Genomic DNA, 21,219 nt, shown 5'->3' with positions numbered 1-21,219 from the left:
TGACTTGGCCACTGTGGTCCATGCCTTAGTTACAGCTAGACTGGATTACTGCAATGCACTCTATGTGGGGTTGCCTTTGAAGATGGCTCAGAAACTACAATTGGTGCAAAGATTGGTAGCCAGGCTACTCACTGGAGCTAACTATATGGAGCACATGATGCGCCTACTAAAGCAGCTCCATTGGCTGCTGATAAGTTTCTGGTCCCAATTCAAAGTGCAGGTTATTACTTACAAAACCCTAAATGGTTTGGGTCCTGTCTATCTTTGTGACCACATTCCCCTCCCCAATGAACTAGCACAGGCTCTAAGATCTATCGGAGAGGTCCTTCTCTTGGTCCCACCACCGTCACAAGCACGGTTGGTGGGGACGAGGAAGAGGGCCTTCTCGGTGGTGGCCCCTTCGGCTTTGGAACGCCCTCTCCAGGGAGATTAGGCAGGCCCCACACTGTCCTCCTTCCATAGGGACCTGAAGACTTGGCTGTTCAAACAAGTTTTTGAGAGCCCCTAGTCCCTAGTTGTTCTTCACAATAGTCATGCAGTCTTGTACTTTATCCTATGCCCTCTTTCCATGTTTACAGCTCTGCATTTATCCTATTCCCTTGTCCTATTGTTTACAACCTGGCCACATTTACAGTAGCTTACTGCCATTTGTTGATGAGCACTGTTTTAATTTAAGTCTTAAGTTGTTGATTTTATGCCTATTTGTTTTATTCAATTGTATTTTATATTGTGTTTTATTTTATATTCTGTTTTTTGGCACCTTGTGCCATTTGTAAACCACCCCGTCCCTTCGGGGAGATGGAGGTGGGATACAAGAATAAAGTTATTATTATTATATTATTTCCTCTTAGCAGAAAAGCATTATGAAAAAATAACCCCAAATCCAGATAAGTTTATTTTTACATAAAATATTGTTTGAGATTTTTCACAAACCTATCATCTGCAACATTTTAAAATCTTTCGATAGACAGTATATTACAGATATTAATTTTTTCTTATCATTTCTTAGTCAGAAATGCAACAGCTGATAAGGAAGTTTTTCACTAGCTTTGATCAAGACTTCACTTAACAGGGGTTCATCTATCTTCTTCTAACACCTACTATTCTCAGGATCTAAAATTACATTGATAAAGTACATCAAATTAATATTAAAGTAAGTCTAATATAAGAAATATATCAGCAACTAGTAGTCTTTATCCCTGTGGTATCTGGAGTCAAAACTGACAGGAATGTGTTAAGACACATCCCTGTCAGTGGGAAATACCTTAACCATTTCCACTGATACTAGCAGAATTTGAAAATGCTTAATTTTGACTAGATTTTGTCCTGTTACTAAATACTATTAGTTGCTGTTTCTACCTATTCCTTTGTTGATGTATTTGTTGTATTATACTTAATGAGTCTCCAGTTAATGTATTTTATCAGTGTCTTGGTTTCATGAAAATGCCAACATTTCAACTGAGATGTGGAGACTAAGAGACACAAATAGTATAAGAAAAGAGATGGATCACAATGTATACAAATATTAATGATAAATATCTTTAAATGGTATGTTATGTATAAACGTATATAGTTACAATCAATTAATGAGAAATATTGTTATTTAAATATAAGCCATGGAGATTTTAGGAGACTTATTATGTCACTATTTTAATTAGATTAAATGAACTAATTGACCAAGTTAACTCCTTAATGTATTTCAAGCTTATTGTTGCCTTACAATTATAATAAGAAAATGTCTTCAATTCTTGGTTGCTGAAATATATCTAGAGATCACACAAGTAATAAGCAGTCCATTAAATAATAACCTTACACATGTATTTGTCCAGAGAAATAAATAAATAACCTTGTGAATTAGGAGGACTAATCTGTGAAGATTCTTTGTTGTCTCTACGCCGTTGTTTCTCATCTTCCCATATTGCTTGTAAACCCGGGTTTCGACCAATCTGGGCTGGAAAAATAAGAGAGACAGCAGATTTGATTGGGTATCAGGCTTCCTAAAAAACAAATACCACAAAAACCCTTGTGGATAATCCCCTGCTTTCCACAAGACTTAATTTATTTCATATTAAGTAATGGCATGTTAAGAATTTTATTCCTTCTTTGTTTAAAGGTATATAATACATACAATAGTTACCTCTAGCACATAAAACCAAACCTTCAATTACCTGAATAGAAGATAATATTCAAATAACATTAACAATAACTTATCAGTTCTATAACATTAGGGCCTTTTCCCTCGCACTTCTTCTTGTTTATTATTTTCTCTCTCCTATTATAGAACTATATTGCTTATAGGACTGACAGTTTTACAGAGATGCAATTATTTGTGGGTCTAAGCCCTGTAAAACAAAGTCTTTCACTGTCCTGAATGATTTCACACAGAAAAAAGAGGTTTACCTTCAATATCCAATCTATTTAAAATATCGGCAGCAACTGCATCCACTTCTAATTCACAGGTACTCTGTCGTTCAATACCCTCCAGTATCAAAGAACTGCAGTTACATTAAAGAACAATTATTCCAACTACATTTCTGATTAAAAGTATATTCTTTTAAATTTAAAAATTAGGAAAGATTGTCACTAATTACAAGTTTTCATTGAAAACAAAATTAAACAGTTTAGCCAAAATGTAATACAGGGCTAGCACCGACGTTCCCGTACCCCTGTAGCCCTCAATGCTGCTTGGAAATTAGTTCCAAAGGGTTTCTTAGCTCTCCTGAGCAGGTTTTAGAGATGAATGGGGAGATGGTCAAACAAAAGGAAAGAAGTGGTCATTGGATGGATAATTCTAAACTGTAGCCTCAATTTAATAATTTTGGATTCATAGCAAGTTGCCATAGTTAGATAGCTGATATGTGTTAGTTATCTACTTGAAAACTAATCATCATTACCCGGCACCACAATGCCATCTCGTATAGATATCTCACACAGTAATCATGACACAAAAAGGCAGGCACTAGAAAGATTTCCAGGCAACAGAGACCAGGACAATTAAAAGCCAGAACCCCAATCTCACTTAATTTTATATCAGCCTCTGCTTTATACTTTCTATCATACTTTTAAAAATGTTTTAAAAGCTTCAAGGTATACTAACCTTGGTATCTGATTATCTTCCCATCGATGTAGGGTTCTAGTAACAAAATGTCCTGATAAATTGTCTTTAGAACAACCAGTTTCTTCACATGTATTATCTACAAATAAATAACACCATATAAGTTTTCCTATACTGAAAAATACATTTTTCTGTTTCACATCTAAAAACTGTAGATTTTATACAGAATACTACCTGTCCCAACAGATCTCCCCCTATGAACCATCTCGGAGTTTAAGATCGTTCAGGGAGGCCCTGCTCTCGGTCCCACCTGCTTCGCAGGTACGACTGGTGGGAATGAGAGACAGAGCCTTCTCAGTGGTGGCCCCTCAGCTGTGGAACTCCCTTCCCTGCGATGTTAGATCAGCCCCCCCCCCCCCGACCTTCAGAAAGAGAGTAAAAACGTGGCTCGGGGATCAAGCCTTCAGAGAAGAACCATTTGCAATAGATTAGCTGGAATTATGTGCAACGACTATGGGAATTACCTGGACCATGATTGTGGATTGTGTGGTTTATAGTGATAGTAATGTTGTATAATGTTTTAATGTATTTAATTTTGATTTTTAATTTTAATTTAAATGTATGTTACTCGTATGCTGTGGTTAAGGCATTGAATTTTTGCCTATTTGCAAGCTGCCTTGAGTCCCCTTTGGGGTAGAGAAAGGCGGGATATAAATATTGTAATTAAAATAAATAATAAATAAATACTTTATCATTGGATAAACAGGTTATCCAAAACCTCTTACTTTTAGACACTTTGCAGTTACACTTCTATTGATGTACAACAAACTAGAAGTTTCATCTTGGCTCTTTTCTCACTTGGTTCTTGAATTTCAGGGGTACTTAAAATTGCAGGAATATTTAAAAGTGATTTGCTTGTCAGCTTTCACTTTTACATAGCTGCTCTCACTGAACATATCTAGTTTACTTGCATATGTATTTGTGTTTCTTCCAACATTTGTATCACAGAACAAGTCTAAATCACGATAGCTAGACAAAATTTCTCCTCCTGCCACTACATTAACAGTATAAAGGAAGATGATAAAATATATATTTTTGGAAGAAGGGGCATGAGAAGTTTGAAGAAAGCTTATGCAAATAATGTAAACAGTATCTCTGCAGGTTTGGCATGAATTCTTAACATGTTAGGCATCTCATGCATACCTGATGGCATATCATGGGTGTGGAGAAAGTATTGCCTGCACATCTCATGCACCCCACAGAACCCCTTCTTTGGGGGGGGGGGAGACACAATTTGTCCTTAAATGCCCTCCAAGGGATGTGCGGGACCCCATTTTCTGGGCTACTTTGGACTCAGGAGAGGCATTTTAAAAAACAGAAAGTAATCTTTTTTTTAAAAAAAAAAAACTCCAAAAGTGGGTTAAGGCACACCCATGTATACCATATAACTATGAAAATATCAATATGTTCAATCATAAAGATTCAAATAATGATTTCCTAAAACTCATTACTGAACACTGAAAAAGAAGAGTAGTATTGAAAACCTTCAAACTACCCTGATATCTATTGGTAGCCACACTCTGCCAAGAAGGCAAGCCGAAGAAATTCCTTAATTGCTTGCAATTTCACTTTCCAGAACACAGAAAGAGGAACAAGGTGAACCACTATCTTGAACATGATTTTCTCCAATGGGGAATGCCTGATTTATGATGATGAAATAATAAAAAAATACTTGAGATTCATTGTACAGAGAAAAGGGAAAGATGAGTGTATTCAGACATACACTCTGGTCTTTATAAAGCCGATTTCAGAAAGCCTAAGGAAATACTAGGCAGTATCCCATAGTCAAAAATATTCAAAGAGAAGGAGGTTCATTGTGGATGTGATTTTGCTAAAGGTGAAATACTGGAGAGAAAATAGCAAACAAATCCAACGAGAAAGAACAATGAAAGGGTGATACAGACTGCATCTTAACATTGTTTCAATCTAGCAACAGATGTTAAAAATAACACAAAATGTTTTGGGCTATGTTCAGAATAAGAGGAAGAATAAGGAAGGTCTGTTGCATGGAGAAAATGAAGAAATGCTAATGTATATCAAAGATAAAGTTGAACTGTCCCATCTACTTAACTTCTGTCACTTTATAGTAATCCAGGAGTTAATGGATTTTGGTAGACTTCAAATTTGACATACGGCAATGACACAACAACATTTTAAAAAATATTTTAGAAAGCTAATTCAAACACAGGCTTTGCCAATAGAGATATAGTATCCATAACAAAGGAATTAATATTACACTGTGCTCTTGGTATCCATTGGAGTTGGGGGTTCCGGAGCCCCTGGGGATACCAACAACATGTTGATGGTCAAGTCCCATTACATACAAGTGATACATAGTAAAATAGTATCACTTATATAAAATAACAGTGGAGCAGTGGGTTAAACCCCTGTGCCAGCAGGACTAAAGACCGACAGGTCGCAGGTTCAAATCCAGGGAGAGGAAGATGAGCTCCCTATAGCAGCTCCAGCTCCTCATGTGTGGACATGAGAGAAGCCTCCCACAAGGATGATAAAAACATTGAATCATCTGGGTGTCCCCTGGGCAACGTCCTTGCAGACGGCCAATTCTCTCACACCAGAAGCGACTTGCAGTTTCTCAAATTGTTCCTTACACGACAAAAAAAAAACAACAAAAAACCGAGTAACTCAAAGGAGTGCCAGAAATAGCCCAAGGATCTATGAAATGGGAGGAAGCTGCACAAATGTACAAAATCAAAGTTTGCTTTCTGAATCAATATCAGTGTCTTTACCAGCCAAGAGTAGTTAAAAAGGCTTCAAAGAAATAAATGCTACCGGTCGCACAATGCATAGCATGTACTAGCAGAAGATAGAGTATGTAATATAGCTTTGAGTCTCTTTATGGAGAGAAAAAGCAGTATATAAATAATAATAATAATAATAATAATAAAATTAATTGCTACAAAAGCAAAATGAATGACCGTATGTACTCATGTACTGTATAAGTCTAGAAAATTTAGCCAAAAGTTTGACCCCAAAAACCTGGGTTGACTTAACCAAGAGTCAATGTAAAAACTGTGCCTTCACTCTTATTTTTTTAAAAAAGGGTCCATTTTGGAAAACCTAGAAAACACACTGATCCCTCTGCTTTCTCCATCGTGGCACCACTTACTACTTCATCACACTAGAGAATGAATCCACTTTAAATCCAGTTTCTGCCTCCTGCAGAATTCTGAAGTTTGTCATTTAGTGAGGCTGTTAAAGGCTCATTCCTAAACTACAAACCCCAGAATTCTGCAGGAGGCAGCAACAGGATTTAAAATGGATTCATTCCCTAGTGTGATGAAGTTCCTAGGTCCTTTCTGAAAGCCTGGCTGGGAAAATGGCAGCTGACTTCTTGAGGCAATACTCACACTTTCCCCTCTTTCCATGGAATAACCTTTGCCTTATCCACGGGTCATATCAAAATCCATAATTATGACCTTAAAACTTAGTCCCTCTGGGGAGGTAGAGTGGGTTGCAAATGAAGTTTATTATTATTATTATCATCACCATTTTCAATTAACACACAGGATCAATTTACCCACGAGTACATATGATATCCTCCATATTTTATACCGAAGTAATCTAGATGTATGTCTGAAACTGTATAAGAAACTGGATTTAACACACCTTTTTTCTTTGCTTTTCTAAATTTGACAGCAGCCAGATTTATTAAATTCATCCCATACAAGTTGTAATCAATGAAGAGCTGGAGCAAATAGGGAATATGTGCTTCATGAGGTTGGTAAATTTTATTCATTATAGCTCCGCCTTGTAGAAGATCACACACTCTACAATCAAACAGAATTAGGAATATTAGAAACTTGGAAAACAAAATAATGCCTTATTACTTAATACTGCAACATTTATAAAATAAAGTGAAACAATAAAATACTTATATAGTAGAATGATCCTGCATACTGGAGAATGCAATTCTGAAATATATGCATGAATGTCAAAGGGGTGTGGACGTGTTACTCTGTTGCAGCAAAAAGCTTTATTAGGTATGGCTTTCTAAAGATTAAGGAAGGGGGTGTTTTGGATTTTGTTGACTTTTGATATAAATGTTATGTCCACTTCATTAAATATTTGATAAAGTGAGTTGGAGTTCATAGAAACTTACACTAAAAAACCTGTTAAGACTTTAATTTGTGGCAAAATTCTTTGAAGTATTTGATTGCACAGTTATCTAAGGAGGTTGTTTGCACCAATTAAAACAAAAGCAAATAGTTTGTGGAATTTGATACAACTCTGGAAAGAACTGGGGCAATTTATTTGCATTAACAGCCACCTGCACCTGAGTACGCATAAAACGTAGTCATATAAAAAGCACTTACAAAATTTCAATATTCATTTCAAAAGAAGCGGATTTCAAGCAGGTGAACTGATTATTAACGAAACCTTTGCCAAATATCTGAAATATTTCAATGCTATTTGCCCCTCCCCCATGTCCATGGTAATTTTCCTACTATTTTCCCTCTGAAATGCTTTCCAGTACTAATGCTAAATTCTATATGGTCAGCTACATTATGTGGTGTTACTAACGCATTTCATCACACAATAGTCAGCATTGCATAACAGTTGCAACCCCATTTTTGGGATGGCAACATTGGACTTTTACTACTCCCTGCATAATATTTGCATCCTTAGTTCACGGGGATTGACTGCTGGCAGGTGAGTCAAGCCCCATAGCACCAAGAAGAGGGAGCAGGTGCGTGGGGGAATGAATTCATCAACTGAATGATGAGGCTGAACAGGGCATAGGGCATTGGGAACCTAGTGCAATAGATAAAAACAGAACTATGTGAAATTGAATACTGGAATGGCTTAAACAATGTTTTGGGACAACAAGGCTAATAGTGAAGGTAATTGTTTTATATGTTTTTAAAGGTTTTAATGTATGTGTTTTAGAATTCTGTTTTAAATGTTTATTGTAATTTTTACGTTGTTTTAATGGCATGAAATAGCTGCCTATGTTGTAAAGCCACCCTGAGTCACCTTCGGGTTTGAGAAAGGCAGGGTAGAAATATCGCAAATAAATAAATAAATAAATATTACTTTACTAATATAGGCAGTCCCCATGTTACAAACAAGATAGGTCCTGTAGAGATGTTCATAAGTTCAATTTGTATGTAAGTCGGAACAGGAACATTTTTAAAGTGTAACTCCAGCCAAAAACACATATATATTCACTTTGGATAGCATAGGGAAGGGTTAACACCCCTGTGGTGTTTGTTTTAATGTCTGTGCCCCTGTTCAGAAAATTTCAGCTCCCTTTCTGTCCCTGTGGCAACTGGATTTTGAAAAATTTGACTAGCTGTGAAAAAGTTGAAGATAAAGCTTCAGTGGAGACACCTTTTCCCCATGATAACTCTTTTCCATTCCTAGGGGTAGAGTTTTCTCACTTTCTGTTGTCTCACCCTCGTTAACTGTGAGTTGGGTATTTGTAACTCAGGGACTGCCTGTACTATTGATGGCATCGAATTGTGCCGATATGTAGACCGCCCTGAGTCGCCTGCGGGCTGATATGGGCGGGATATAAGTGATGTAAATAAATAAATAAATAAATGTACTAGAAGCATGGTCTTTGCTCCCACTAAATAAATCTGAACATTTTAAAAGGTATGGTTTATTTTTATAGGAACCTTATATTTTGGTTAATATTTACTATGATTTGTTGAATCAAGCCCATTTCATATTTAAAGTTGGGTTATTTCTGCAAACCATAGTTAATGTTAAACACATTTGTGCAGGTTGATGTACAAATTATGCATAATCCAAACCAGAAACAAATGTTTCAAATTTTCTTGAAGCTATGCCAGACAAGGAAACTTAAAAGAAAAGTGCCAAGGCATACTGCGGCTTATAAATGCAGTCATTAAAAAATGTGCAACCATTCGTTTTCCTTTTCTTGTCAATGAAGATGTTATTTACTGCTTCTTACAGGAGGAGAGATAATAGATATTATTACCTTTTTACCATAGCAGGATTGTAAAGATAGATCTTCATAAACTGTCTTTCCTTTTCATGATAACCATAGAAAGGCCTGGAAAACAAACATCCAACACAATTTTATTATTTTCTTCCATGTCTACATGTAAATAAATGAGAGTCCTACACATTAGACTTTATTCCAAACTTGATTCCAAACTTTAAATCTGGGCCTTGCCCTGTGTATCATAATTATAGTTTATTGACTGGCACATGATAAAATATTACTGGTATTTTTCAACATGATATAAAGGAGTCAAGATTGCAACTATGCTGAAAGAAAGATTTGGAGGGGGGAAGAAAGACTGTTCTGACTGCGAAGACATAAATAAAACAACATCAAAGTATTTTCAAAATTCTTTATCATTTATGATGACTTTGTTTTAGGATATTTTCAACAGTTTTAAAAAATCACACCAGGGGGAAAAATGGCTACCACAATACTTACATTCCATGGACTAATGACACTTTGAACACATGTTGAACAGAAGAAGATGGATTTCCCAAAGCAACATTGAGTGCTCGGTCAATGCTGAATGCAAAATGACGCAGATAATTTTCTGGCAGCTGTTCAAGACCATCATATGGCACATATAGGTAAGGAAAAATGCCGTGTAAATGGAGACAGGTTTTTTGACCTAGAGAACAAGAAACCAATCTTTCAAAACCATAAACTACAAAGACACAGAAAGCCATCAACTTCAACTTTCCTCTTAAAAGGATGAACAATTCATGATTAACCAATTTTAATGTTAGCACGTCAGTAGTTAACAGTACAGAAAACAAGATTAAGAACATAAAAAGAATGACATATCATCCAAAATGTGTATCTAGCCCAAAATTATGTTAATGTAGTATCCAACACATTGCCTACAGAGTGTCCACATTCAACATGAGTACAACAGTACCCTGACACCTATGTTACCAGTAGCCAGCGATTTTATCCTGTATCTTTGTTAGTAGCTGCCCCTGAACTTTGGAACTCCCTTCCCAGGGAAGCCAGAATGGTCCCTTCCCCATTGTCCTTCCAGTGACCAACTGAAACTTTTATTCAGGATTTTTTCTAATGCACGGCGTTTTTAATAACGGGCCGGGAGAGGGTTTGTATAGTAGTAGGAATTGTTTTTAACCATTTTTATTTCTTTTAATAATTGTAATATTTAATTTTACTTTAAAACTCGTGTTTTGTAGGTTTTAAAATTGTATAGTTTTAAAATTTGTTTGCTTCTTTGCATCTCAGTCCTGAGAGAAAAACATTGTATGTATAAATAAATAAATCTATTATGAGTAGTATCCACTTATTCAGATTCATAACCATCATCTAATGCATCTGGGTGGTCAAGAGAAAATTCCAAATCTAGAACCACAAGAGTAGTGACCCCAGGTGTGGCAACTGCCGGTACCGATGGAAGAATTTGTTGAGATGGCCCAAAAGTGAAAGAACAGAAGGAATAACCACTTAAAAACCAGAGCTGTTTCAACAGTTGAAAACAAGGCTGGAGGGACTTATTGTTGTGGCTTAGTCTGAGTCTGAAACTGAACTGTTTGGCCCTTATTGGCCTGGGTCTGGGTCTTCTGAGCCTGAGCATGATTTTCTGCAGGATGACGAGTTGACTGATGGGTTTCAGATTCCTGTATATGAGATTCCTGTACATGCTCCAGACAGGGCTGATAGTGTGCCTTCTGAAGAAGAAACAGCAAGCCTGTTCCCTGGGGAAAGGAATGTGCCTTTAGATAGAGACAATCTATCTGCAATCCCACAAGTGCAGCTGGAGAATCCTTTTGGTTTCCAGAGTGATCCGGCCCAGCTAGGCCGAGTTTGAAGATAATAGTGAATTAATGAGCAGACAGGATTGTTTGCAATTAAGGGTTTGGAGAAGCACACGCCTTGCTAGCAAGAGGGAAGCCAAAGGTCAACACAATGCTTTCATGTTCGGGAGGGTTATTTAATGATGTAGCTGACAGGCATTTCTTGTCAGTCCAATGTTACTTCTTACCCGTTAACTTCTGTGGAATAGCCTTGGCTTTTGCGAAACACTCCTGGCTTTTTGGAGACTGGGATCCTAATCCTGATTTTACCTGTTTGCCATGGACTCTTGTTTGACCATTGCTAAGGGGTTATGCTTCATGTTATTTGCTTGTGGTTCTTGGAAACCTTGCCTTTGCATTTAAGACTCTGTTTTGCCTATTGAACTTTTGCATCTTTATTTCTCTGTTTTGATTTTGCTTTTTCTCAATAAACTACAAAACTACAGCCTTGGTGTGTGCTGGTGTCTTGAGTAAGATGAAAACTACCCTGAGTTGTGACACTTATGACTCTGCAGGTGGTTATCAATTCCTCCAGACTGCTTAAATGACAAATGGAACCTGGACTGGGTGACTAGATGGACCTGCAACAATTGGTGATGAAGGAGGTCTGGGGACAGTAGAATTATATGTGGCAGTGATGGTGGTAAATGACCAATACAATGGAATAGACGGAATCTGATGGAACTGAAGCAACCTTAGACTTTTGTGACTCAATAAGTGGTTGACCTGAACCTACCTAAGAAGTCACATTGAGGGCTTTTTGGAGACACAGAACCTTATGGTGAAAAGCCTGGTTTTTCAAGACTTGTGAAGTAGAGCCCCAAGAAATAGGTTACTTCTCCACAATATGACCTCCCAAACAAAACAAACACTGGTAATGCCCATCACAGAGACCGGGGGGGGGGGGGGGGAGACATACACACCTTTCGGTTGCAGGCAATGCAATCTTTGAATAGAGAGATCATTGAAGACCCTTTTTAAATCGCAGTCTGGAAGAGAAGTTGGGTACAAATCCGACAGATAAACAGATAGACAGACAGACAGATAGATACCACGATAGGAATAATACAGAAAATAGAGAGAGGGGAATCTATTCTGAGAATAAACTGAACACTGTCATCCTGCCAGTGAATGGAGATAAAATGAAGGGGTGATCGCTTGGACTATGCAGGAAGGTGCTGGGTGTTCCACCAAGCTACAGAGTTTAGAAGGTTCTGAGTGGGGGAGGGAGGTTGAGCAGATGCAAAAACTATTTGTGTGAAGCACTCAGAGCACAAAGAAGAAGATTATTACTATTTTAATGTCAAAAACAAAAGGCAACTGGAAGGAATTTCTACCACTGTTGATCAGCACAGAGACATTAATTTTGGACTATGAGACGGGCTAATACAGGGAATACAAACATTTATTGTTTGTATATCATGCCAAGGTAAACTTTTTGCGCTAAATTTTCTACTGTTGGAGTAAATTGTCTACAATTTTGTAAATAACAGTTATCAGACTATTACTCCTACTAAGGGTAAAGAAATTTCTAGTTTCTGTTCTTTGCCTACTCTACCATGAAGAACAGAGGGGGGGGGGAAAGTTGTGAGGATAAGAGTACTTGTGTGTTGGGCCATTAATGGCTGACAGGATTAGAGCACAGTACACGTACAAGGTTTTGCTCTTCTCCCTCTCTAGAAAAACAAGTAAGGAATGAAAATACACTAGTTGTAAAATGTGCTGCACATTTGGCAGAACAGTCTGTTTTCAACTAATCCAAAGATCTGGGACACTGTAGATCCTTTTTGTTTTGGATATATAGCATAAATTGTGTTTTCAGAACACTGTTGTCTAAAACAATCTTCAGCTCATTTAGCAGATCTATTGCATTTAATACTTCATTAATCAATTTTTTTAAAGGAGAACTGGTTTTCACATGATCTCCAAATGGGCAACTATGTACAGCTAAGGATCTGCATTGGTTCCCCTGGATATAATATTAGGGCAAGGGGGGGGGGGATTTTTCACAAAAGATTTTGATCCCAGGGGCCATGGAATGTGAGGAGAAAACTCTTCTCACCCTAAGGCATTTTGAAACAATTTTTTAATGAATCTTACTGGTTCTGGAACTACAAATGGCCCTGGGAGGCCACATGTCACCTGTAGGCTTACCCCCTCTTGAAGTAGAGTAATAGACCAACAGCAATTAGATCATATATTCCGGGAGGACTGCACATGCCTGGCTAAGAGGAAGCAACTCTGTTCCTGACGCTCCGGAGAAACAAATGAAAATAAATGTCCAGAGCCTGAGATAAGTACTAATTAACAGTCAGATAAAAGATAACTCTGCATAAGAGGCCCCTGCAGGTGATGGACTTTCTCTTTATAGTATAAACATTGGGGGAAAAGTGACTTTATCAAGTAAGCATAAAACCGGGAAGACAGCCAAAAATGGCGTCCAAACGGGAGCTGCAAAACATTCAACAAACGATTACAGAGCTATCTGACTCTCTGAATTCAAAGATTGACTTGCTATTGGAATAAATGAAGACAATACAACAAGATAACAAAATAATTAAAAAAAAGCTCAAACAGACTTGAGAAAAAATCACAGCATAACCAGGAAGAAATTGCAGCTTTATGACTTAAAGTGGCTGAGCTTTCAGACAGGCAAAGAAGAAAGAATTTAAGATTGTCAGGCTTCCCAGAACAGATACCTGCAGAAAAGCTAGAAGCGGAATTACTATCATGGTTTCAAGGATTAAACTTGGAAATAACGCAAACTCAAATCAAAAGAGTGAACAGAGCTTTTCGCCAAGCAAGTGGGGGAGGCGTTAAAGACATCCTAATTGCCTTTACTTCAGAACGAAAAACGGAGGAAGTGTTTAAACATCTTAGAAAAAACAGAGACTTATTATACAAAGGAAAAAAAATAATTCCAAAACATGACTTGTCTCCTGAATCTTTGAAGATAAAAGCTCTCCTAAAATCATATGCAGACAGTTTGTTTGCTCATGGAATAAAGTTTTCCTGGGTGTTACCAATGGCCATTCTGGTTTATAAAGATAAGGAAAAATATATTGCAAGAACTCCAGAACAAGCCCAGAGAATGTTGGAAAAATTGGGTATTCCCTCAATACCAGAAACAGAGAAAAAAGGAGAAGTAAGCAAGTCAGAAGAAGGAGAGGAAGATGAAGATCAAACTGTTACAGAAGGATAACTAGTAACTGGATTAACAAGAACTTCAAAATGAACATGGACTACAACATTATTATAAGTACTAACTCTGCCTTGGGACTAAGTATGGGGGAAATAAGGGTGAAAGTAACTTTTGCTTTTTTCTTTATTCTCCTGGATTTCTATCGGAAGTTGTTTTTGGAACCTTTTCGTAAGATGATTGTAGGGTTGATGGGCTGTAATATTGGTATAAGAAAACTAGCATATATGGAGGGAAGGGGTTTGAAGGCGGGGCCATACAAAGGGTAAAAAACAGTGAAGTAATGGGACGGACTGGAATAATAATACTAATAATAAATAAACAGGAGATGGAACAGGGGGCGCAGTACTCCAAGAAATCTCAAATGAAAGGAAAGATAGATTTCCTTAAAAAAACATTTGAGAAGGGGGAAGGGGCAACCACAGTTATAAGGAAAGGGATAATAGCAGATGAAAAGCCACAAATAGACAAAGATAATGGGTGATAATCTGAAAATGTGTTTTTTTAATACAAACGGAATGGCTTCGGATTTGAAGCGGTCAAGAATAGCACAGTTAGTAAGGAAATTGCATTGCAACATCCTCTGTTTACAGGAAACCCACAAACATAAAAAAGATAGCAAACAATTAATAAATATACCAGGTTGGAGGGTGATAGCAGAAGCAAGGGGTACAAATAAAGCCAGAGGAGTAGCAATAGCAATGAAAAACTCATTAAATTTGGAAATATTAGAAACAACAATAGATAAAGAAGGGAGATATATAGTGTTGATATGTAAAATAAATGGCAGGAAATATACAATAGGTAATGTATATGGCCCAAATAAAGGACAAAAGAAATACTTTAGAAAGTGGTTCAAGAAAGTACAAGAAATCTATCAAGGGGAGCTAATAGTTGGAGGAGACTTTAACTTGGACCTTAGAAATAATAAAAAACTTTTAAAAGAATGGAAGTTGGAGGATGTATTTGAAGGAAATTCTATAAATCAAAAGCCAACATACTTCTCAAATAGTCATAAATGTTTCACATGGATAGACTACATATTAATAAAAAACACTAACAGGTCTAGAATTCTAAATACAGAAACACAACCAATCTGGATTTCAGACCATGCGCCTATTATAGTGGAGTTAAAGCTAGACGAGCCAGATGAAACAGAGATAATAAAAACTTGGAGATATAAAAATTTGATAATCAAGACAGAAAAACTTAAAAAAGAACTATTAGAAGAGCTTAAAAACTATTTCAAGGAAAATAGAGGCTCAGCAAGTATAGAAGTAGTCTGGGATGCAGCAAAAGCAGTTATTAGGGGTTATTGCATAGCAAAAGAAGCGGCACTGAAGAAACGGCAAGATAAAGAAAGAAAAATAATGGTTAAAGAAATAGAGGAAACACAAAAGCTATTGCAAAGTGAATACCAAGTGCAGGTGAAAGTAAAGTTGGAAAAATTAAAGAAACAATTAGAAGAAATGGATAATTTGGATTTGTGGAGAAAGGAGATATTTCTTAAAAATAATTTTCAAAGACAAAATACAAATACAATGAAAAAATTGGCTAACTATTTGAAAAATGCGAAAGAGAAAGGAAGAGTCACACAGTTAAAGAATAAATATAATAAAAAGGTAAATTCAAATAAGAAAATAAGAGAAGTATTTGAAGATTTCTACCAAGGCTTATATAAAAAACAAATACATGGAGAAAGGTTTAATGAAAATATACCAAAGATATTAGATAGAGAGGACAATAGGAAACTAGGAGCAGAAATAACATATCAAGAAATAGAGCAGGTGATTGATACACTGAAAAATTCAAAATCCCCGGGATGCGATGGGTACACTGCAGAGTTTTACAAAGAAACGAAAGAAATAATAATCCCAGAATTGAAGGATTTATTTAATAGTATAATGATAGGAGGAAAGCCCCCAGACACATGGAGAGAATCAGAGATAATAACAGTGAGAAAGAGCGGGAAAGATCCAGAAGACCCTAATTCATATAGACCCATTAGCCTCCTAAATCAGGATTACAAAATATTCACGAAAATATTAGTCAACAGAATAGAAGGGATTATAAGTAAAATAGGAAAGGACGATCAATACGGATTTATAAAAGGTAGAAACATCGCACATCCTATAAGAAATGTATTAAACATTCTTAATCATAACAAAAAAAGAAAATTTGCACTCTTAAAGTTAGACATATACAAAGCTTTTGATTCACTAAACCATGATTATCTGTTGCAATTAATGGGTAACTACGGATTTGACATTTCATTTACTAAAATAATAAAAGAGTTATATAGTAATATGAGAGCAAGAATAAGAGTAAATGAAGGACTAACAAAATTCTTGAAAATAGAAAGAGGAGTAAAACAAGGCTGCCCTCTATCTCCGCTGTTATTTGCATTAGCAATGGAACCTCTGGCAGACAGAATACGAAACAATGGCAGGATAAAGGGTTATCAGATTAAGAACGAAGAACTGAAGATAAATCTTTATGTGGATGACATTTTATTAATAATGGAAAACCCAGTAAAAGCAATAAGGGAAATACAAATAATTCTAAAAGATTTTGAAAGATACTCAGGATTGAAAGTCAACATGAGCAAATCAGAAATGCTTATATACAATATGGGGAAAAAGGAGCAGAAGGCGCTGCAGGCAAAAATGGGAGAAATAAAAATAATAAGAAATAGAATAAAATATTTAGGCATTACTATTACAAAAGAAATAACCAAGTTAAAAGTGGCCAACTATGGGGCAATATGGAAAAAAATTCAGGAAAAAATAAAAGCCTGGAGGGATAAGCAATTAAGTATCCCATGGAAAATACAAGCTCTGAAAATGTGCATAATTCCCAAACTACTTTATCTTTTCCAAACTTTATCAATAAAAATAGAATATAAACAATTAAAAGAATGGGACAACACTTTGAGAAAATGGATATATGGGAAAAAGAGAAACAGAATAATGAAAAAGATTCAATATACCCCAAAGAGAATTCTTGGATGGGGGTTTCCAAATCTACTATGTTATTATGAGGCTTTCCAATTAAGAGCACTACTAGAAATAAGTTTAAAGGGAGAAGATAAATGGATAAAAGTAGAGAATGAAATAAATCTAGGATGGGGAAAATACGGGTTATACACCAGAGATATTAACAAAATAAAGGAAAATCTAACTGGGCCGAGAAAGGTAGCATATGACTGTTGGCAAAAACGGCAAAAACTATGGGCATATAAAATATCAGGAAAGACCCCTATTAAGAGCATAGGACTCCCCGAAAGGTTAGCAAATAACTTAGAAGAAAAGGGATTAAGGAGGGTACAAGATATGTGGAAACAAGATGGAGAGATAATTAATTGGCCAGAGTTTTTGGAAAGGGGGGGGAAAGAAAATTGGTTAAAATTAAGAGGGATTTGGGAAAAAGTAAAAAAAGAGGGTGCAAAACCCACTGAAGAACTAAAGGTAGATAAATTGCTAAATGCAAGAGAAAAGACAAGTAAAGGAACAGTGGCAAAAATATATAATTTAATGGTAGAAGATAAAGAGTTTATGATTAGAGCAATAAGTAATAAATGGAATGGAGTTAAATCATTACAGACAAGAGAAATAGAGGAAATAATTAGGAACATGAATAAAATAAAAATAGAAAAATATAATGAATTAGAAAAAAAGATGATATTAAGATGGTATAGAACTCCTGAACAATTGGCTTATATGTTAAAAGGAAAGAATTCGAAGTGTTGGCATTGTAATAAAGAAAAAGGTACTTATTCACACATGTGGTGGGAGTGTTCTGAAATAAAAAAATTCTGGCAAATCATACAAGTAAAAATTCAGGAGATATTCCAGATAAGAACTCAAATTAATAATGATTTGCTACTTTGGGGAGCGTTGGATCATCCAAGTATAATAATTAATTGCCAGGAGTTATTTAAGGTAACAATAAGAGCAGCCCATGCAGTGATTGCCAGAGGATGGAAAGACAAATCGAAATGGACGTTAACTAATTGGAATAATTATATGTACGACCAAGTACTGTTAGACATTACAGGAATTATGACCAAGCAAACACCAGAATGGACAAAGAAAAGATCATTACAAATAGATGGAAGGTCTACTTCAATTGGGTGAAAAACGGAGGAGCCAACGATCACATCAAAGAAAAAACACAAAGACTCTACCAGTGGCTGGATCTGCAAGATTAGCTAGAAATACACTGTGGTTGAAGAGGGAGGGAGGGAGGGAGTGAGGGAGAGGGAGGGAAGGTGGAGATAAGGTAATATACACCAGTGTAAATTAGTATAATATCTTTAATATTTGTTGAATTATTTAGGTTTTATATGTGTAACACTTGGAATTTGGCTTACTGATCTGTGTATATAATATAATAAAAATATCTTTTAAAAAAAAGATCATATATTCCGGGGGGGGGGGGGGGGATCAAATTTGCCACTGTATTTAGTTTACAAAATAAAAGCAAAGACATTTATAGGCTGTCACCAAGTAATGAACAAGATAGGGTCTGTATGTTTGTTCTTAAGTTCAATTTGTATGTAAGTTAGAACAGGAACATTTTTAAAGTGTAACACCAGCCAAAAACATGTATTTCTTTGCTTTGGATAGCACGGGGAAGGGTGAACACCCCTATGGTGTTTGTTTTGCTGTCTGTGTCCCTGTTCATAAGATTTCAGCTCCTTTTCCCTGTGACAATTGGATTTGGAAAATTTGGCTTGTTGTGAAAACAAGGATTGGTGATAAAGCTTCAGTGGAGATAATTTTTCCACATAACTCTTTCAGGGGTGAATTTCCCTTCCTAATGTAGATTTCTCTCACTTTCTGTTGTCTTATCCTTTTTTTAAATGTGAGTTTTGTAACTGGTACTGTCTGCATTTGTGACAATATGTTGTGCTCTCTAATTTATACCAATTTCAAATTAAGGATATGAATAATATTTTGCATTCCTTTAATGCCATGAAAATTTATCAGGACATGTTCAGTATATTGGAAATAATGCCAATTTAAATGTTTTAATACTTTGCCTTGTAATTACTGTTTCTTAATATCAAGGGACTGATTTTTTTTTCCTGACAAACATCAATTATAGCACTCTTCCCAGTGGGATATAAGTACATGTTCTGGTTATATATATGAAATGCTTGAAAGTAGAAGTACTTTGGAATTTTTAAAGTTTTGCAATGCCTAGTCTTGGAGATGAGATCCATGTTGAAAATCTATCACAAATGAACCTTCCCTGAAGGTAATTTTATACGCATTTAATATTTTTTGCATGAAACAAAGTTTGTGTCTACTGAACCATTGGCAAACAAATGCAACAGTACCTCAATCACTCATATGGACAACTTTGGAAATTTTGAGTATTTTGGATTTCAGAATTCTGGATAAGGGATGTTTAACCTGTACAGAGTATTCAACTTTCAGCATTTACAAACATAGATAGCAGTAATTTTTAACTGCTTGTTTCTTCAAACCTAGATTTTCTTGTTCAAAATTAACCACTATTTGAAACAAGGAGAGAAGAATAAAATATTCCTCTCTATGGGAGGACCCCAAAAAATAAAAATAAAATTACACAGCCTGTATTTTAGGCCAATTTATAAACATGATATCTCTATAAATAATGGTACAATTAATAAATATCTGAATTAAAGTACACTAACATATATTAACATTTCATATTTTATTTGAATGTTGTCTATATTATAACTCTCAGAGTTGATTAATGTTTGAAACAAATGAATCTGTCCATTTTGAAGGGCAGGTCCTATTTTATCTTACTGAGAAAATGCTTACTTCTAACAAAACCTCAGACAATTTATACAATTTCTTATTTTTATTTATATATCCAAAAACTCAAAGATTTTTGTACACTTTGCATGGCATTTTAATGAAAAACTGCTTTAATTCATTATTGTGTGTTCTTTTAACCATCTGTCCCAATGTACAAAGCTCATTTAGAACAGCAGATCTAAATGCTGTTTAGAAGACCAGAAAAGTGACACATTTCTCATTTTTAGTGAAAACAGTCATTTCTGTTTCCAGTTACTGCAGTAGGTGGGTTAAAGAGAACAGGTCATTGTTGGACATTCTGCTGTAGTAGTGTACTGGTGTATTATCGCTCCTTCTCCCTCCCAATATACAGGGCCCAGATCATACAGAAAGAAAGGAACTTGCTATTTATGACATTTAATCTAGTATTCATGGAAGGAGGGCAGTATGTCGTACCTTATGCCATAAACACAATGCCATTTGAAGCAAGTGTATACACTCAAATAACAACACCGAAAAATAAACACCAAGCAGTCTGCTCAAAGCTGGATCAACAACGTGAGGTGAAACTACAGAATTCCAGCAGATGTCTGTCCAGCCCTCCATTTAGATCAGTGGTGTCAAGTTCATTTTCACCGAGGGCCACATCGGTCTTATGGTTGTCTTCCAAGGGCCATTTGCAATTGTCAGACTGTATAAATGTAACTATGTTGCTCTGGCAATGAAAGCCTTGCAGGCCACATAAAATAACATGGTGGGCCAGATTCGGCACACGGACTTTGCGTTTGACACATGTAGTTGTTATGGATCTGAAGGGGGGATAATTCTCTCTCCAAGTGCACCTCTGCTTCACAAAGTTTCCCTCAAATGTCATTTGAAGGTGCCACCAAATGCTAATCCTTGTCTAAAGACAATCAAGGTGCCCAGCAGCATGGTGAGATTCTCTGCTATATAACAGAATCACTCCTTTGCATCAGGTTTAAAAAAAAATTTTAATGGAAAAAGTGTACTAATTTGATAAGCAAAAAAAAAAAAAAAGCTGGAAATTATAAAAGTCTTCAGGAACATTCTAGCAACATTGGTTTGTTTAGCAAATGTGCAGACCAGTATATGGGGGAAAATGTAGGTGTTTCAAGCAGTAACAGATCAAGAAGAAAAAGGTTCTCCTTGTAAAGAAGATGATCTCAAATGAATTTTGGCCCAAGACTGTATTAAATATGAATTTAATTTGATTAGATGGACAATAAAGGAACATATATTATAAATGCGTTGTCTATGTTCCTATATAATATTGTTCTTGACGTATTTTTTAA

At 36.0% G+C, this 21,219-nt stretch overlaps 1 protein-coding gene across 1 annotated transcript in view; it reads right to left on the bottom strand.

Annotated features, from left to right (window-relative positions):
- Positions 1-21,219, bottom strand: part of REV3L (REV3 like, DNA directed polymerase zeta catalytic subunit) — a 71,866-nt gene that overhangs the window by 40,554 nt on the left and 10,093 nt on the right. The window contains exons 2-7 of the mRNA XM_060753177.2: positions 9,555-9,744; positions 9,087-9,161; positions 6,746-6,906; positions 3,098-3,194; positions 2,401-2,495; positions 1,847-1,951 (exon numbers count right to left, since the gene is read on the bottom strand). Coding sequence (XP_060609160.2) covers positions 1,847-1,951; positions 2,401-2,495; positions 3,098-3,194; positions 6,746-6,906; positions 9,087-9,161; positions 9,555-9,744 — 723 coding nt within the window. The remainder of the gene's footprint in view (positions 1-1,846; positions 1,952-2,400; positions 2,496-3,097; positions 3,195-6,745; positions 6,907-9,086; positions 9,162-9,554; positions 9,745-21,219) is intronic.

Source organism: Anolis sagrei, chromosome 1, assembly GCF_037176765.1.
Source record: "Anolis sagrei isolate rAnoSag1 chromosome 1, rAnoSag1.mat, whole genome shotgun sequence".
NCBI classification, from domain to species: domain Eukaryota; kingdom Metazoa; phylum Chordata; class Lepidosauria; order Squamata; family Dactyloidae; genus Anolis; species Anolis sagrei.
Note: the sequence above shows the minus strand (reverse complement) of the source record. Positions and strands in the feature narration are given on the sequence as shown.